The sequence below is a fragment of the Periophthalmus magnuspinnatus genome, chromosome 12 (genome assembly GCF_009829125.3).
Source record: "Periophthalmus magnuspinnatus isolate fPerMag1 chromosome 12, fPerMag1.2.pri, whole genome shotgun sequence".
Taxonomy (NCBI): Eukaryota; Metazoa; Chordata; class Actinopteri; order Gobiiformes; family Gobiidae; genus Periophthalmus; species Periophthalmus magnuspinnatus.
Window position 1 is genome coordinate 19,430,501 of NC_047137.1, and position 17,760 is coordinate 19,448,260.

Below are 17,760 nucleotides of genomic sequence, written 5' to 3' on the forward strand. Positions count from 1 at the left end.
CCCTGGAGCAGGGGCCCACGGCGGAGCAGGGGCCCACAGTGGAGCCGCGGGCCACACGTGGTCCTCCGGGGGGGTCTACTTTAGCCCACGAGAGGGTTCTGAGACATTACATATTTTAAACATGTATACAAGTGATAAAAAAGGTAAACTAAACTGAAAGGTGCATTTTCATTCGCATATTAAAGTGCAGTTCCTCGCGCCGCCTGCAGAGCGCGCGCCTCCCGCTTCTGTCCGTCCGCGCGCTGCAGAGGAAGAGCCGCATAAACACCCACCACCATTTTGTGTTTACGTCGCGGATCTGCGCTAGTTTCTGCGCCAGTTTCTCTCCTTTTTGGTGACATTTAGCGCAGTTTTTAAGTTTAAGAATAAAGAGTTTCATCGGATCTGAGCCGCACGTGCCAGAACCGAGCCCAGCAGCGGGAACATGACGTCAGAGCGGCGCGAGGACAAAGGTAAAACCCGCCACAGCTTTGTTAGCACGTTAGCCTGTTAGCTACCGTCTCCAGCAGTCTGCGGAGTCTGGGGCATTTATTTGGAATAAAGTCAGTAATCAACACATTTATCTCCACAAATATGGCCTGACCCAAGGGTGAGTGTAGTCACGAGAGGTTTTAAAGTTACATTTATGTTCAGTACCGAAGAAAAACGCATAAAACAGGATGTCTTTGTGTCCTCGGCCTCTGCGGGTTCATTCATTTACGCCGCACAACAACATTAACAACAAACTGGTAAAAGGCGAGGTTTAGGCTCGTTTCTGAAGCGAGAGTCGAGGCTTTTCTACAGGGACAGGTTTGTTCTGAGGCGAAAATGCTTCAATGAAATGAAACGGAACAGTGAAGGATGTGGCCTTATTAAACTCAGATCATTATTAAACTCAGATCTCTGGAGGAGCTGGAGGACGTGTCCGGGGTGAGGGAAGTCTTGGAGTCCCTGCTGAGACTGCCGGCCCCGGATAAGAAGAAGAAGAAAATGGATGGATGGGCATTATTAAACGCAGATCATTATTAAACACAGATCAGTAATGAGCCAAAGGGACATTTCATCCAGAGTGTGTTGGTTAAAGACCTGTGGATGGGTTTACATTTGTGGAAAAATCATTAAAATGTCAAATGTTGATAAAGCCAAACGGTTGAAATGGTCAAAAGTGAAACTATAATAAAATAGAAATGTTTAACTGTTGGTCTCTGGGCAGATGGAGAGCTGAACGTGCTGGAGGACATTTTAACAGAAGCTCCGGATCAAGATGATGAACTGTTCACCAACACAGAGACTGAGATCACAGACAAGAAAGGTACAAATACAGAGACTGAGATCACAGACAAGAAAGTACAAATACAGAGACTGAGACCACAGACAAGAAAGTACAAATACAGAGAATGAGACCACAGACAAGAAAGTACAAATACAGAGACTGAGACCACAGACAGGAAAGTACAAATACAGAGACTGAGACCACAGACAAGAAAGTACAAATACAGAGACTGAGACCACAGACAAGAAAGTACAAATACAGAGACTGAGACCACAGACAAGAAAATACAAATACAGAGACTGAGATCACAGACAAGAAAGTACAAATACTGCTGTGCCCGGAGTACTACTACTATTACTACTATAACCTCATCAGAGACCGAGATCACAAATACTGCTGCTACTTCTGATACTTCTGTTACTACTGCTACAACCACAGCAGAGAGACCACAGACCGGAAGGGACGAGTGCTGATGTCACTATTGATCTTACTAGAACAAATCACAGAATCCATACTAAAAACTGCAGTACACCTGATAATACTACGGTTATTAGTGCAACTAATCCTACCACAACAACAATAACTGAGTTCATGGGCAGGGAGAGTCCAAATACGGCACTGTCCAGAGAATTAGAAAACTGTGGTGTCCATTGGGAGCTGACGTTCTCGTAAACGTCATCACAACAAAGCGCCGCATGCTGTCGGCGCCCCCTATGGACACCTGCACATCACACTAGAGCAGCACATTTTTTTCATTTGTACCAAAATAACGACACTGCAAGTATCACCGATAAAGAAAATAAAACTGGAGAAGGAAGTGCGTACGTCAGGTGAAATCAGGGGTAGATTGGCAAAATGGCGCTTCGAAAAAAAGCAATGAATCACACCGAATACAACTTCAGATCTTTGACCATGTTCTAGTCGTTTCTTCTCATTGAGCCTCTGAAGAGAACAGTTTGAAGAACAGGTCTGATTTTAAATGTTTAAATTATCAATTTTTTTTAGGAGTGAAGCGAAAGTCTGACCGCTCTGACCCGGGGGATGTGAAGCGGCCACGCTCAGGACACATTCCCTCATCCTCTTCCTCTAATAAGAGAGCAGCATCCTCAAAGAAGGTGGGGTCTCCCAGAGCGAGCCATGCCCCCAGCTATCGCCATGATGACTATGACGACCGGAAACTACGGCGACGCAGAGGGCGGAGCCTAGAACAGGTAATGGTTTATCACAGAGCTCGCTATGTGGGAGGGGCTCAGGGTGCTGAGGAAACATCGTTATACCAGTATAAAGTTAAAATAAATAGCTATATTTCTGCTTCGGGAAAAGGTGTGTGTAACAGTCACATGAGCACACAGAGGTGTGTGTGTAACAGTCACATGAGCACACAGGTGTGTGTAACAGTCACATGAGCACACAGAGGTGTGTGTGTGTAACAGTCACATGAGCACACAGGTGTGTGTGTAACAGTCACATGAGTACACAGGTGTGTGTGTGTAAGTCACATGAGCACACAGGTGTGTGTGTAACAGTCACATGAGCACACAGGTGTGTGTGTGTAACAGTCACATGAGCACACAGGTGTGTGTGTAACAGTCACATGAGCACACAGAGGTGTGTGTGTGTGTAACAGTCACATGAGCACACAGAGGTGTGTGTGTGTGTAACAGTCACATGAGCACACAGAGGTGTGTGTGTGTGTGTAACAGTCACATGAGCACACAGAGGTGTGTGTGTGTGTAACAGTCACATGAGCACACAGAGGTGTGTGTGTGTGTAACAGTCACATGAGCACACAGGTGTGTGTGTAACAGTCACATGAGCACACAGAGGTGTGTGTGTGTGTAACAGTCACATGAGCACACAGAGGTGTGTGTGTGTGTGTGTAACAGTCACATGAGCACACAGGTGTGTGTGTAACAGTCACATGAGCACACAGAGGTGTGTGTGTGTGTAACAGTCACATGAGCACACAGAGGTGTGTGTGTGTGTAACAGTCACATGAGCACACAGAGGTGTGTGTGTGTGTAACAGTCACATGAGCACACAGGTGTGTGTGTAACAGTCACATGAGCACACAGAGGTGTGTGTGTGTAACAGTCACATGAGCACACAGGTGTGTGTGTAACAGTCACATGAGCACACAGAGGTGTGTGTGTGTGTAACAGTCACATGAGCACACAGAGGTGTGTGTGTGTGTAACAGTCACATGAGCACACAGGTGTGTGTGTAACAGTCACATGAGCACACAGAGGTGTGTGTGTGTGTAACAGTCACATGAGCACACAGAGGTGTGTGTGTGTGTAACAGTCACATGAGCACACAGGTGTGTGTGTAACAGTCACATGAGCACACATACGCTGCTTTAAACCTGATTTTTTTTTTCTTTTGTAGAAAATGCGCCGTGAAGAACGACGGCCAAGCCCCTCCCCTCGCCACGATGACCCCCAATCAGACGAAGAGTACGGCTCTGAAGCAGGAAGCTCTTCAGCCAATGGAGAGGAGGAGGAGGAGCCTGAGGATGATGAGGAGGAGGAGGAGGAAGAGGAGGAGGTCAGCCTTACCCAGGAACTAGAACTTTAATTTGGTCATTTCTCAAATGTTAAGAATTGGAGTGGAGTTTGTCTTTTACTTGGTCTGGATTTAAATCAGCCCTGTTCTTCAAACTGTTCAGATGTTTCTTCTCATTGAGCCTGTGAAGTTTTATTTGGAGTGATTCATGTTTGAGTTTAATCTTTAATCCACTATTTTCCATTTTGTCGATCTACCCCCGTCTAACCTCCACCTGTACACGCCCACTGCGACACGCCCACTGCGACGTACACGCCCCTTTGGTACAAATGAAAAAAAAAATGTTTTGCCCTAGTGTGATGTGCATCTGTCCATAGGGGGCGCTGACAGCATGCGGCGCTTTGTTGTGATGACGTTTATGCCGATGTCAGCTCCTATTGGACACCAAAGTTTTATAACGTGGAAGTCAACAGACTTGTTGCTTTTATTAAGTCGTTTTAGATTAATTTTGTGATTTAAAATGTCTAAGTTATAACGTAATGATCCACAGGGGTCAGACAGGAGAACTGTAGACACAAGCCCAATATGGCCGATTTAAACTGGTCTCTGTCTGGTTCTAAACCTGGATGGATCTGTTTTCCAGGAGGAGGTGATGGAGGAAGAGGAGGAGGAAGAGGAGGGAGAGAAGGAGGAAGACGACGATGAGGATTACGACAGAAGAGACACAAACTACGACACACGAAGTGAAGCTGGAGACTCACACAGCTCTGTCAGCTTCAGCGAGTCTGAGTCAGGTACGGCCCGGCTCATAACCGGTCTACAGGGGGTCTACAGGAATCACAACCGGTCTACAGGGGGTCTACGGGGATCACAACTGGTCTACAGGGATCACAACCGGTCTACAGGGGGTCTACGGGGATCACAACTGGTCTACAGGGATCACAACCGGTCTACAGGGGGTCTACGGGGATCACAACTAGTCTACAGGGGGATCTACGGGGATCTGAACCGGTCTACAGGGGTCTAAAGGGATCTGAACCGGTCTACAGGGGGTCTAAGGGGATCTGAACCGGTCTACAGGGGGTCTAAGGGGATCTGAACCGGTCTACAGGGGTCTGAACAAGTCTACATGGGGTCTGTAGAGTGTGTCTTGTGTTGCAGGTTCAGAGAAGAGGCGGGACAAGCTCTCATCCTCAGTGCGAGCCGTCAGAGAGAGTAAGATCTTAAAACACTTTTATTACAACTCGAGTCTCACAAATCATCTACAGTTTGAACCTAAAGTGTGGTTCTCCGTAGATCCGACAAGTAAACTGCGCTACATTCTGAGAGATGCACGATTCTTCCTCATCAAGAGCAACAACCATGAGAATGTGTCCCTCGCCAAAGCCAAGGTACCACTCCTTAAAAGTAGACCCAATCCCAGCTTGGTCCTGGTTCAGTCCGGTCCTGGTCCGGTCCTGGTCCGGTCCTGGTCCGGTCCTGGTCCGGTCCGGTCCTGGTCCGGTCCTGGTCCGGTCCTGTTTCGGTCCTGATTCAGTCTGGTCTCTCCTTCAGGGCGTGTGGTCCACTCTTCCGGTGAATGAGAAGAAGTTAAACGCTGCGTTTCGTTCGGCTCGAAGTGTTGTCCTGGTTTTTTCTGTGAGAGAGAGTGGCATGTTCCAAGGTACGCCTCCTCCTCACGCCTCCTCCTCACTCTTCCTCCTCCTCCTCACGACGACTCCTCCTCACACCTCCTCTTCCTCACGCCTGGCTACTCCTCACGTCTTGTCTCCTGTCTCCTCACGTCTTGTCTCCTCACTTCTTGTCTCCTGTCTCCTCACGTCTTGTCTCCTGTCTCCTCACGTCTTGTCTCCTGTCTCCTCACGTCTTGTCTCCTGTCTCCTCACGTCTTGTCTCCTGTCTCCTCACGTCTTGTCTCCTGTCTCCTCACGTCTTGTCTCCTCACTTCTTGTCTCCTGTCTCCTCACGTCTTGTCTCCTGTCTCCTCACGTCTTGTCTCCTGTCTCCTCACGTCTTGTCTCCTGTCTCCTCACGTCTTGTCTCCTGTCTCCTCACGTCTTGTCTCCTGTCTCCTCACGTCTTGTCTCCTGTCTCCTCACGTCTTGTCTCCTGTCTCCTCACGTCTTGTCTCCTGTCTCCTCACGTCTTTTTTTGGTCCAGATCCGGGTCTCGGTCTAACTCTTGGGTTTTGGTTTTGTTTCCAGGTTTCGCTCGTTTGGCGTCCGAGTCTCAGCACGGCGGCTCACCTATTCACTGGGTGCTGCCCGCCGGAATGAACGCAAAGATGTTAGGAGGAGTCTTCAAGATCGACTGGCTGTGCAGGTGGGGCCGGGTCAGGTTAATCACACGTGACAATGTGAAAGCATCATGACCGTTATGTTTATAATGACCTGTTTAAATGTCTCAGGAGGGAGCTCCCGTTCACCAAGACCGCTCATCTGTCCAACCCCTGGAACGAACACAAACCCGTCAAGATCGGACGAGACGGACAGGTTAGTCCCAGATCTGGTGTAGCTAGCCCCTCAGTGTACTTCCCCCGGTGTAGTAGCCCTCCTGGTGTAGCCCCCTGGTTTTGACCCGTTCTCTCTCACTGTAGGAGATCCAGCCAGACACTGGGGCGCAACTCTGCGCTCTCTTCCCATTAGACGACAGCGTGGATGTGCACAGCGTTGCACGGAGAATTCGTCACAAACGCCGCACGCCGTCGGAGCCCCGCCCCAGAGGACGCCCACCAATCAGAGAGCCGGGAAGGTTAGCCAATCAGCGCCCCCTGCTGCGGACTTTGGACACTTTCCCTAAAGGATGAAATCAGTGTGGATTTCCCAAGCTCCCCTGGGCTCACGCCGTTGTGAGCAGCTCAGTATGAGGCTGTGGAGCTCTGCCTGATCTGCGTCACTCCAGTTCAATGTAAATGCAGTGGAGACGGATAGTGCAGGGTCAGTGCAGTCACTCTGAGGTTAGAGGTCAGCCCTGCGGTGAGGTTGAGTCACATGACCTCCTGTTGTGGACAACATTCTGAGGTCCATTCAAAGGAACGGTGATGTTTAGAACGACTTCCTTTGGCAACAGTCCTAATTTGAAGTTACTTTAAAAAGAACATGGATACAAATACCCAGTGTTGCACCTGTCGTCCCGCACCTGTCATCTCATTGTAGGCTCCTGTACATTCAATTTTAACCTCCGTGAAATAAATCGTAGGGGTAAGGGTCAGACGGGAGGAAGTAGTTTTGCACAGGGAGCTGCAGCTGGCTTAGCTCATTGTGGTTAGCTTGGTGACCGGATCTGTACCTGGGGCTTACACATGGCTGCATTAGGGTTATTGCAGTTGGTCAGTGGTCAACACGATGACGGGGTCTCATTTTTTAAACTGAAAGTGTAAGTATGGGCAAACCGCAAAACTCACCTCTCGTCTCTCTGAACTTTGGAGCGTCTTGTTTCCATGTTTAGTGTCTTTTTATAGGTCACAAGTTTAACATCGAGAGCCACGTACCTAATATTTTATACCAAAGCACGCTTCATAGATAAGATCCCAGATCTGCACCTGGTGCAGCTGTTAGCTCAGTGGTTAGCATAATGATCTAATCATAGACTGTATATATAAAAGGGCATAGCTAACCCGCTAACTGCTGTGTTCCAAACAGGTGGTGCACTTGGGCGCGATTTTAGCTCCATCGGAGGGAGACGGGACGGGAGGGTAGGGAGACGTCACACGTCCTCAGTCCACTTCGGTATACAGGCTATGGTCGGCAGTAGGGTTAGCATGGTGACGTGATCTGTACTCTGGGTTTAGCTGCAGTAGGGTTAGCATGGTGACGTGATCTGTACTCTGGGTTTAGCTGCAGTAGGGTTAGCATGGTGACGTGATCTGTACTCTGGGTTTAGCTGCAGTAGGGTTAGCATGGTGACCTGGTCTGTACCCGGTGTGCTCAGCAGTAGTGGTTGCACAGAGAGCAGAGCAGGGCTGGGTTTGCTCATTAAACTTGTGAAGTCTTCTCTTACAGAAACTAAAGGTGAAGTTTGGGCGTTTAAATGGACTTCTCTTTGAGCCTTTTCACAGTAAAAGCTCAGGACTGTTTCAGATACACCAGGACTTTCACAGTAAAACAGCATGGCCTCACATGGACTCCTGTAGTCCTGGTTTGGGACTCGGGTCAGTACTGGACTTGGTCTCAGGGTCAGGTTTGAACTTTTAAACCCCGCCCCTCAGCTGTCATGGGCCAATCAGGACTGAGTTGGGTGTGTGGGCGGGGCCTCTGCATCTTCACCTGAGTGTCAGCCAATCAGAGCAGAGCTGCTCAGAGCCAATGAAAAGGCAGTAATAGACTGAACTGTTTTTATAAAGGCTGTTTCCTCAAAGCGGTATGTCGACACATCTCCACAGGAACCACATTATACTCAAACATGAGCACAGGTGTCATTGTTTGTGCTCCACACATCTGCAGAAACCACGGCCACAACACCATTTATGTTGATAATATTTTATCCTTAATACAGGTCCAGGGCTGAGTCTACAGTATACATTATGTTGGTCCACACCGGTATAAATCTATAAAGTCATGATGACAGGTCTGAATATGAAAACATCCACATCTGAAGCGGGTTTATATTCAGGTGATATGAAGATGGCGTTAGATCTTTGCGGAGCATTCACACATCTGCACTGGAACAAGTGTTTTTAATGTATTTAATTACAAATGCTTTTATTTCTGAGACTAAAATGAAAATTAGACTGGACAAATGAAGTGTCCTCAAAGTTCATGTCCAGACTGCTATGTTCAGGGACGTCTTTTACAATAAGACATGTTTGTGTGAGACAATGGTGAGTCCACAGAGAGAGCTCAGGGTTATACAGGAGGACACCACACACAAGACCCTCCGTCCTGACCACAGACTGGATATAGAAATGGACATAGCTAAACTGCTCGGTTTGATTGACAGTGTTGTTAAAAGGGGTGTTACCTTTAACAGCCCCGCTCCTGATTGGCTCTTTGGTTTCTGATTTTACTCGCAGTCAATTATGGAGCTGAATGCTGTGGTCACTTCTGTTTACAGTCTGTGGTCCTGACGCTGCCACAGATCAACCTCAAATGTACAATAGAACCAAACTCCACAGGAGTTGAGGCGTTTGTGATGAAAGTTCAGTCAGATTTAGTTCAGATATTTATCAGATATTTTATTATTTATAATATACATAATTTTCACTAAAGGCAGTGGTTTCTGCATCTTTTGAATGTTATATGGGGGACATCTGAAGGGTGTGAGATGTCGTCCCACCCCCAGAATTTAAGGAATGTAATAATATGAGTTTAAACTAATGTAAAAATGTTGTTTAAAGTACTACTCTCCTCACTAAATGATGAACTAAAACGTCAAAGCTCCTCACACTAAATCAAGAGCTGAAACGTCAAAGCTCCTCACACTAAATCAAGAGCTGAAACGTCAAAGCTAAAACTTATACTCCATATATTTAACAAAAACGCTGTTCTTAACTTAAAGATGTGCTCTGTAACTTTCCTGGTGGAGCGTCTGCAACCTGCTCGTCTCCATGGTGATGCTATTTCTCTTAGATGTTCCACAGTTCAGCATTAAGCATTTCTCCAAGACAAGCAAGTGATGCCACCCACTCAGATCTGTGGAGAGGTGAGCCCGCTCAGTTAAAATACGTATTACAAGGTTTTTTGGGTCCCAACGCCTGTAAGTAAAATTCTCCTATCTCTATCTCCGTGGAGATGAGCAGGTGATGTACCCTCCCAAAAGTTCCACAGTGCACCTTTAAGAGCTTGACATGATTCTGATGAATGAGTTCTGATCCAAAGGTTGGGCAGTACTTTAAATGTACTTCTGTAATGTCACTGTAGAACTGTCCCTGTATATTCTGAGTAGTAGTACTTTTGCAGTATTTGACAGTGCTGTGTTCCAGGCGTCGGCCAGAAGAGTACGACCTCCACGGAAGAAAGAGACCGCGCTCAGACTGTGGACCAGACTACACCAGAACAGGTCTAAACTGGGACTAAACTGGGACTAAACTGGGACTAAACTGGGACTAAACTGGGACTGAACCGGGGCTGAACCGGGGCTGAACCGGGGCTGAACCGGGGCTGAACCGGGGCTGAACCGGGGCTGAACCGGGGATAAATTGGGTCTGAACTGGGTTTGAACCAGGTCTAGACCATTTGCGCGTCTTGTTTTGCTTTGGAGTCTAACACTTGTGTTGTGTCGTAGGTTTTATCCAGGACCTGAGGAACCAGCCAGTGGACAGGTGAGATACTGAGGGGCCAGAGGTCAGGAAGGGTCAGGGGAGGGGTCATAGGTCAGACCCTCCAGTTCTCATCCTCCCTGAAGGACAAGGGGCACTCTGGGACAGTTCTCTCTTTGTTTTTGTCTGTTTCACTGTTGATTTTGTAACTCATGTTCAGCCCTAAGACATGACTGCTGCTGTATTTCTGGACATTGAATTGAAGAGGTCATAGGTCAGGGTAAGCGTCTGAGGGGTCAGAACAGTGTTTCCTCACAGTAGTTTGTACAGTGACTGCATCACTGCAGACACTATCGATCCAACTGTCAATCTCGCACTCCATCCTCCCCTCACTCATGAAGAAGACCCCGAGATACTTGAACTCCTCCACTTTAGGCAGGGACTCACCACCAGAGGGCGCCACCTTTTTCCAGTCGAGAACCATGGCCTCGGATTTGGAGGAGCTGATTCTCATCCCAGACACTTCACACTCGGCTCAAACCGCCCCAGTGCTGCAGGTCCTGAAGCATCAGGACAACATCATCTGCAAACAGCAGAGATGATCCTGTGGTTCCCTGAACAGGACCCCCTCCAATCCCTGAACAGGACCCCCTCCAACCCCTGAACAGGACCCCCTCCAACCCCTTAACAGGACCCCCTCCAATCCCTGAACAGGACCCCCTCCAACCCCTGAACAGGACCCCCTCCAACCCCTGAACAGGACCCCCTCCAACCCCTGAACAGGACCCCCTCCAATCCCTGAACCGGACCCCCTCCAACCCCTGAACAGGACCCCCTCCAACCCCTGAACAGGACCCCCTCCGGACTCTGGCTGTGCCTGGAAATTGTCATTCAACCTTCTACAGCTCAAATCTGATCAGAACAGAAAACAAACAAGGTGCACGATAAAAACTGACCCAAAATAAAGTTCCATCAAGTCAAGTGTGAACGAGTCGATACAGTAATTATGGAGAGGGGTCAGAGGAGGGGTCAGAGGAGGGGTCAGAGGAGGGGTCAGATGAAATTGTCAAGTAGCACAAAGGTGTTGGGCTGTTGTCCTCGTCTCATGACTGAGTTTACCTGTAAAACACAGCCACTCAGCACTGACCTTTGACCTAAGACTGAGGGTCACACAGCTCTGACCTAACACAAAGTTGAAGGTGTGGCTGTGTGTCAGGTTAGGGTTAGGTGGAGACATGACCCCTGACCTCCCAAAGTCTGTATGACCCTGGGAGGTCAGAGGTTATGGAGGAGTGACCTCTGACCTTACAGGGCCGTACAGGTGGTGGCATGACCTTTGACCTCACAGGGTCATACTGGTGGAGGCGTGACCCCTGACCTCACACAGGCTTAAGGGTTAAAGTTCATTCAGGTGAGACGTTTGTTTCTTTTCCAGGAGGTTTTCTGGAGTTCGTCGAGACGTCTTCATGAACGGGGTCAGTCTGATTTTATGAAACACATTTACACACGAGTACAACACACACACACACACACGAGAACAGCACACACACACACGAGTACAACACACACACACACGAGAACAACACACACACACACGGGAACAACACACACGAGAACAACACACACACACGAGTACAACACACACACACGAGAACAACACACACACGAGTACAACACACACACACACGAGAACAACACACACACGAGAACAACACACACACACGAGTACAACACACACACACGAGAACAACACACACACGAGTACAACACACACACGAGAACAACACACACACACACGAGAACAACACACACACACACGAGTACAACACACACACACGAGAACAACACACACACGAGTACAACACACACACGAGTACAACACACACACGAGAACAACACACACACACACGAGAACAACACACACACACACGAGAACAACACACACGAGTACAACACACACACACACGAGTACAACACACACACACGAGTACAACACACACACACACACGAGAACAACACACACACGAGTACAACACACACACACACACGAGAACAACACACACACGAGAACAACACACACACGAGAACAACACACACACACACGAGAACAACACACACACACGAGAACAACACACACACGAGTACAACACACACACGAGAACAACACACACACACGAGTACAACACACACACACACGAGTACAACACACACACACACGAGTACAACACACACACACACACGAGTACAACACACACACACACACGAGTACAACACACACACACACACGAGTACAACACACACGAGTACAACACACACACACACGAGTACAACACACACACACACGAGAACAACACACACACACGAGTACAACACACACACACGACTACAACACACACACACACGACTACAACACACACACACACGACTACAACACACACACACGAGAACAACACACGCTCGCGCGAGTACAACACACACACACTCGTGTGGATGTGTGTTGTACTCGTGTGTGGGTGTGTGTGTGTGTTGTACTGGTGTGTGTGTGTGTGTTGTACTCGTGTGTGTGTGTGTTGTACTCGTGTGTGTGTGTGTGTTGTACTCGTGTGTGTGAGAGTGTGGGGGGGGTGTGTGTGTGTTGTGTTGTACTCGTGTGTGTGTGTGTGTTGTTCTCGTGTGTGTGTGTGTGTTGGACTGGGGTGTGTGTGTGTGTGTTGTACTCGTGTGTGTGTGTGTGTTGTTCTCGTGTGTGTGTGTGTGTGTTGGACTGGGGTGTGTGTGTGTGTGTTGTACTCGTGTGTGTGTGTGTGAGAGTGTGGGGGGGGTGTGTGTGTGTTGTGTTGTACTCATGTGTGTGTGTGTGTGTTGTACTCATGTGTGTGTGTGTTGTACTCGTGTGTGTGTTGTACTGGGGTGTGTGTGTGTGTGTGTTGTACTCGTGTGTGTGTGTGTTGTGTTGTACTCATGTGTGTTTCTCTCCTCAGTCTTATGGAGATTACATGAGGGACTATCATCACAGTGTTGGGCCTCCTGCTCCGTGGCAGACGCTGGTGAGTCTGGACCCAGAGTCTCTTCTGTCAGATCTTCTTCTTCTTCTTGTTCTTCTTGTATCGAACTCTTTGTATTTTACTCAGGCCCGCCCCCTCCTCACGCTCTCTCTCTCTCTGTTTTTCAGGCGTACCCGGGCGTGGACCCGCCCCCTCCTCACGCTCCTTATTACCACCACAGCCACGCCCCGCCCCCTCCTCACCAGGCATACCACCACCCCCCCCTGCCCCCCCACGAGCCGCACCGCTTCAGAGACAAGAGCCGGACCACGGGTCACCGGGGCTACGCATCCAGCCCGGTCAGGACCAAGGACTGGACCAAGACCAAGACCCAGACTGAGGACTGGACCTGAACCAAGACCAAAGACAGACGACAGGACCCTGACCTGGAGCAAGACCCAGACCGAGGTCTGGGCCGAGGTCCGGGCCGAGGTCTGGGCCGGACCAGGGACATTGAGCTGACGGTTTGTTGTTTTGTCGGTTTCAGCACGATTACGATATGAGAGTGGACGACTTCCTGCGCCGGACACAAGCTGTGGTCAGCAGCCGCCGAGAGAGAGACAGACAGAGAGAGAGACCCCCCCGAGAGTCCAGGAGAGAGAGGGAGAGAGGGAGAGACAGAGGAGGTGAGAGGGAGAGAGAGAAGGAGAGGGGAAGGTACAGACGCTGAGAGAGGGAGAGACAGAAGGAGAGGGGGAGGTACAGACGCTGAGAGAGGGAGAGAGAAGGAGAGGGGGAGGTACAGACACTGAGGAGAGAGACGAGAGGAGAGGGGGAGGTACAGACACTGAGGAGAGAGACGAGAGGAGAGGGGGAGGTACACACGCTGAGGAGGAGAGAGGGAGAGAGAGAAGGAGAGGGGGAGACAGAGACAGTCTCTGTATCGTCTGATGGTCCAAAACGATGTTGTGCTGTTGTCATGGAGACACGTCAAAGATGAAAAGATGAGAGTCACAAACGGCGCACCTGTCGGGGCCGGGCGCACCTGTCGGGGCCGGGCGCACCTGTCGGGGCCGGGCGCACCTGTCGGGGCCGGGCGCACCTGTCGGGGCCGGGCGCACCTGTCGGAGCCGGGCGCACCTGTCGGGGCCGGGGCAGCTTCTGTCTCCAGGACTGTTCTTTCTGTAAACTGTAGATCACTTTTGCAAACAACCTCCTTTCTCTCGTCTTCTCCTTGTCTCCTCACTCTCATCTCCTCCCCTCCCCTCTCCTCTTCTCCTTCCTCCTCTCTCGTCTCCTCACTCTCCTCCCTTCTCCTTTCTCCTCCCTTCCTCTCCTCCTCATGATGATCTTGTTAGACTCTCGTGATTATGAAGCTTTAGAGTTTCAGATCAGGAAACTCTAAACTTGACCTTTGACCCTTTCATTTGTGCAGTAAGAGGAAGAGCGCCCACTGTGTCTGTTTGAGGACTGCCTTGTACAGAGAACACCTTTTATTTCCCATGAGCCTCTATTTTAGACACCCGTCACTTCCTGTTTGTGTTGTACTTCCTGTTACATGTAAAAGGGGCGGGACTTTTGTTTTTGTATCAAATAAAAAAAGTTTGACAAGAGTTTTTAAAATTTATTTTATCAACAGAATTGAGCTGACTCGGGTCTAAACCGGGTCTAAACCGGGTCTAAACCGGGTCTAAACCGGGTCTAAACCGGGTCTAAACCGGGACAGACGTGGGTGTGGTCAGAAAACTGCAGAGCTGTATCATCTTCAGAATTTGACTTGTGACTCATTCATAAAATCACATATGTGTATAATTTTGGGCTTTGTAGGACATGTCTCTGTAGGACATGTCTCTATAGGACACATGTCAAACTCAAGGCCCGGGGACCAAATGTGGCTCTCCACATCATTTTATGTGGCCCTTGACAGGGTAAATTAAAAAGTGTGATGGTCTTAATGTGTCATTTTATCAAGAGATATTTTTACATTTATGAAAATGAATAAGCAACATATGAAACTCAAACAGTTAAAACGTCTGACCCTTTGAGAGCAGCCGTGTGTTTGACACCCCTGCTGTAGGACATGTCTTAAGAAGGGACACGTCTCTGTAGGACATGTCTTAAGAAGGGACACGTCTCTGTAGGACATGTCTTAAGAAGGGACACGTCTCTGTAGGACATGTCTTAAGAAGGGACATGTCTCTGTAGGACATGTCTTAAGAAGGGACATGTCTCTGTAGGACATGTCTTAAGAAGGGACATGTCTCTGTAGGACATGTCTTACCCAATCCAATCCAACTTTATTTCTAATGCACTTAAAAAACTACAAAGTTGACCAGAGTGCAGTACACAACAGACATTTTAAAAACACAGATAAATGACAAACATACAAATAAATAACTACAAACTGTACACTATAAAATCAACATATCAATGAAAAGCTAGAGAGAAAAAGTGCGTTTTAAGAACTGATTTAAAAGTACAAAGTGACTCGGCCTGTCTAAGGGGCAAAGCGTTCCACAGTTTGGGACCAGCCACAGAGAAGGTCTCCTCGAAGTTTCCTCCTCATTTTTGGGACTAAGAGTGAAAGATCTGCAGACCTGAGTGAGCAGGAGCAGAGGGATGAAGCAGGACAGATATTGTGGAGCGAGGCCATGGAGGCATTTAAAGACAAACAGAAGGATTTTAAAATCAATTCGATAAGAGACAGGGAGCCAATGTAGGGACATCAAAACAGGAGTAATGTGTTCTGTTTTTTTGTACCAGTTAAAAGGCGAGCAGCTGCATTTTGAACAAGTTGGAGACGTGTGAGAGAAGTTTGGTTCAGACCAATATAAAGAGCATTACAATAATCCAAACGATTGGTGATAAAAGCATGAATTAAAATCTCAAAATGATGCTGTGACAGGACAGGTTTGACTTTCGCGAGTTGATGAATTTGAAAAAAGCTGGTTTTGACAACAGCGCTAATCTGGACATCAAGTTTTAAATCATTATCCAGCCTCACACCAAGATTTGTCACCACAGGTTTCACATGTTGAGCAAGAGCTCCAAGATCAGTACTAAAGGTGTTTGACTCACTAGGACCAAACACTACAATTTCATTTTTTTTGTCATTTAAAAACAAGTTTAAAGACATCCAATTTTTGATTTCCTCAACACAGTCTGAGAGTTTTAGCACTGTAGGAATTTTCCTTCTTAAGTGGCATTTAAATTTGTGCATCATCATAAAAATTAAATGAAATGTCATGTTTGTGAAAAATTGACCCGAGAGGGAGGAGATACAAAGAAAAGAGAAGTGGCCCAAGATTGGAGCCTTGGGGTACTCCACAAGTGAGAGACAGGTCTTTGTAGGACATGTCTTAAGAAGGGACACCTCTCTAGGACATGTCTTATGAAGAGACAGGTCTTTGTAGGACATGTCTTATGGAGGGACAGGTCTTTGTAGGACATGTCTTATGGAGGGACAGGTCTCTGTGGGACATGTCTTAAGAAGGGACACCTCTCTAGGACATGTCTTATGAAGAGACAGGTCTTTGTAGGACATATCTTATGGAGGGACATGTCTCTGTAGGACATGTTGCTTTATGGAGAGACAGGTCTTTGTAGGACATATCTTATGGAGGGACAGGTCTTTGTAGGACATGTCTTATGAAGAGACAGGTCTCTTTAGGACATGTCTTATGAAGAGACAGGTCTTTGTAGGACATGTCTTATGAAGAGACAGGTCTCTGTAGGACATGTCTTATGGAGGGACAGGTGAGATTTGATTCCTGTTTGTCCGGATCTGGTTCTTCTGTCAAACGGCTCACTTTGTCCTGTAGGACGCGGTGATGTCACCTGTCGTCTATTTTGGTGCCGCCCGGTTGCTTGGTAACAGTCGTGGAATTCCTCAGTGTGATGTCATGATTTTCAATAAGGAAATAAAACTTTAAACCTAAAAACATAAAGATCTCATCTGTGTTTGAGCTGCAGCTCAGACTTCAGCATTTTATGACCCCAAAGTGTTTTTTTTTCTTTTATCACAAACTTTCCATTAAACTTCTAAATACTCGAGTAGGAAAATTGAGGGAAGTGTTTTGCCCAGAGACACAATGGAAGAAACCAGGGACTGCAGATGGAAATGAGCTATTTAGCAATAATCTGGTGCAGAACATCTGTTTTATGCTTAATGTCTGTACATGGTCCTTAAATAAAGACTAAACTAAACTAAGAGGTAGGATTTGAACCAGAAACCCTTTGGTTCATATTAAATCATCAGGAAAGAAATGAAGATTTAACATGTTATTCTTTATTAATACACAGGAAGCCCCCGCCACAATAAAAGTGATCACAGAATACACACCTTTTAATATTTACTGATTCAAAAACATTAAAGTCTCTGCTCACGTCACTGGCCACAGTTCCAGCCAATCAGAGAGCAGCTCCGTCGCGTCGTGTAATAATCTTGGCGTAAATGACTCAGGTCACTTTACATTTGTGTGACTTTCAAAATAAAACACTTTAATTTCCTTTTGTAAATGTGGATCTTTTGCAGATCCATCGCAGCCCCAGTGTTTCCTTCATGTTTGTTTCAAATTCATCGCCATCGCCGTCAGGACGCAGGTTTTAAGGCTCTTTCTTTCCTGATGTTTGGTCCTGACCCGTTGCCATGGTTGCCTGACGTTCCCCAATGGTTCCTGACGTCATTTCCTGCGGCAGCGGTAGCAGCAGGCACGACACCGCGGCTCCTCCGGCTCCACCTCCCTCACCTCGGGGGCGGGGCTGGCGTAAGGGTTACTGTTTCCGTTACTGTGGATGACGGCCGGGTTGGCAATGACTGTGGA

At 47.9% G+C, this 17,760-nt stretch overlaps 1 protein-coding gene across 3 annotated transcripts; it reads left to right on the plus strand.

Moving 5' to 3' along the window:
• Positions 1-273: 273 nt before the first annotated feature.
• ythdc1 (YTH N6-methyladenosine RNA binding protein C1) lies at positions 274-14,550 on the plus strand. 3 transcript variants are annotated; one of them, XR_008648902.1, is made up of 18 exons: positions 274-452; positions 1,193-1,291; positions 2,258-2,463; positions 3,641-3,799; positions 4,401-4,551; positions 4,919-4,972; positions 5,054-5,148; positions 5,312-5,420; positions 5,962-6,079; positions 6,165-6,249; positions 6,354-6,508; positions 9,678-9,754; positions 9,980-10,016; positions 11,389-11,428; positions 12,935-13,000; positions 13,126-13,296; positions 13,485-13,736; positions 13,776-14,550. XR_008648902.1 is itself a non-coding variant. In XM_055225638.1 (18 exons), exons 1-17 carry the CDS (start codon positions 425-427, stop codon positions 13,665-13,667), a joined length of 1,833 nt encoding a protein of 610 aa, XP_055081613.1. In that variant the 5' UTR covers positions 274-424; the 3' UTR covers positions 13,668-13,696; positions 13,815-14,550. The 3 variants fall into 3 exon arrangements, 2 of the variants coding, with proteins under 2 accessions (XP_055081613.1, XP_033831871.1); XM_055225638.1 differs by having other exon boundaries at positions 13,485-13,696; positions 13,815-14,550; XM_033975980.2 differs by having other exon boundaries at positions 13,485-14,550.
• The last annotated feature ends 3,210 nt before the right edge of the window (positions 14,551-17,760 follow it).

Bases quoted from the DNA above. Each gene is read 5' to 3' on its own strand.
- ythdc1 (XM_033975980.2), top strand. From the start codon at position 425: ATGACGTCAGAGCGGCGCGAGGACAAAG. The intron at 5,149-5,311 runs GTACCACTCCTT...TCTCTCCTTCAG, and splicing joins TGTCCCTCGCCAAAGCCAAG to GGCGTGTGGTCCACTCTTCC. The intron at 9,755-9,979 runs GTCTAAACTGGG...GTTGTGTCGTAG, and splicing joins ACCAGACTACACCAGAACAG to GTTTTATCCAGGACCTGAGG.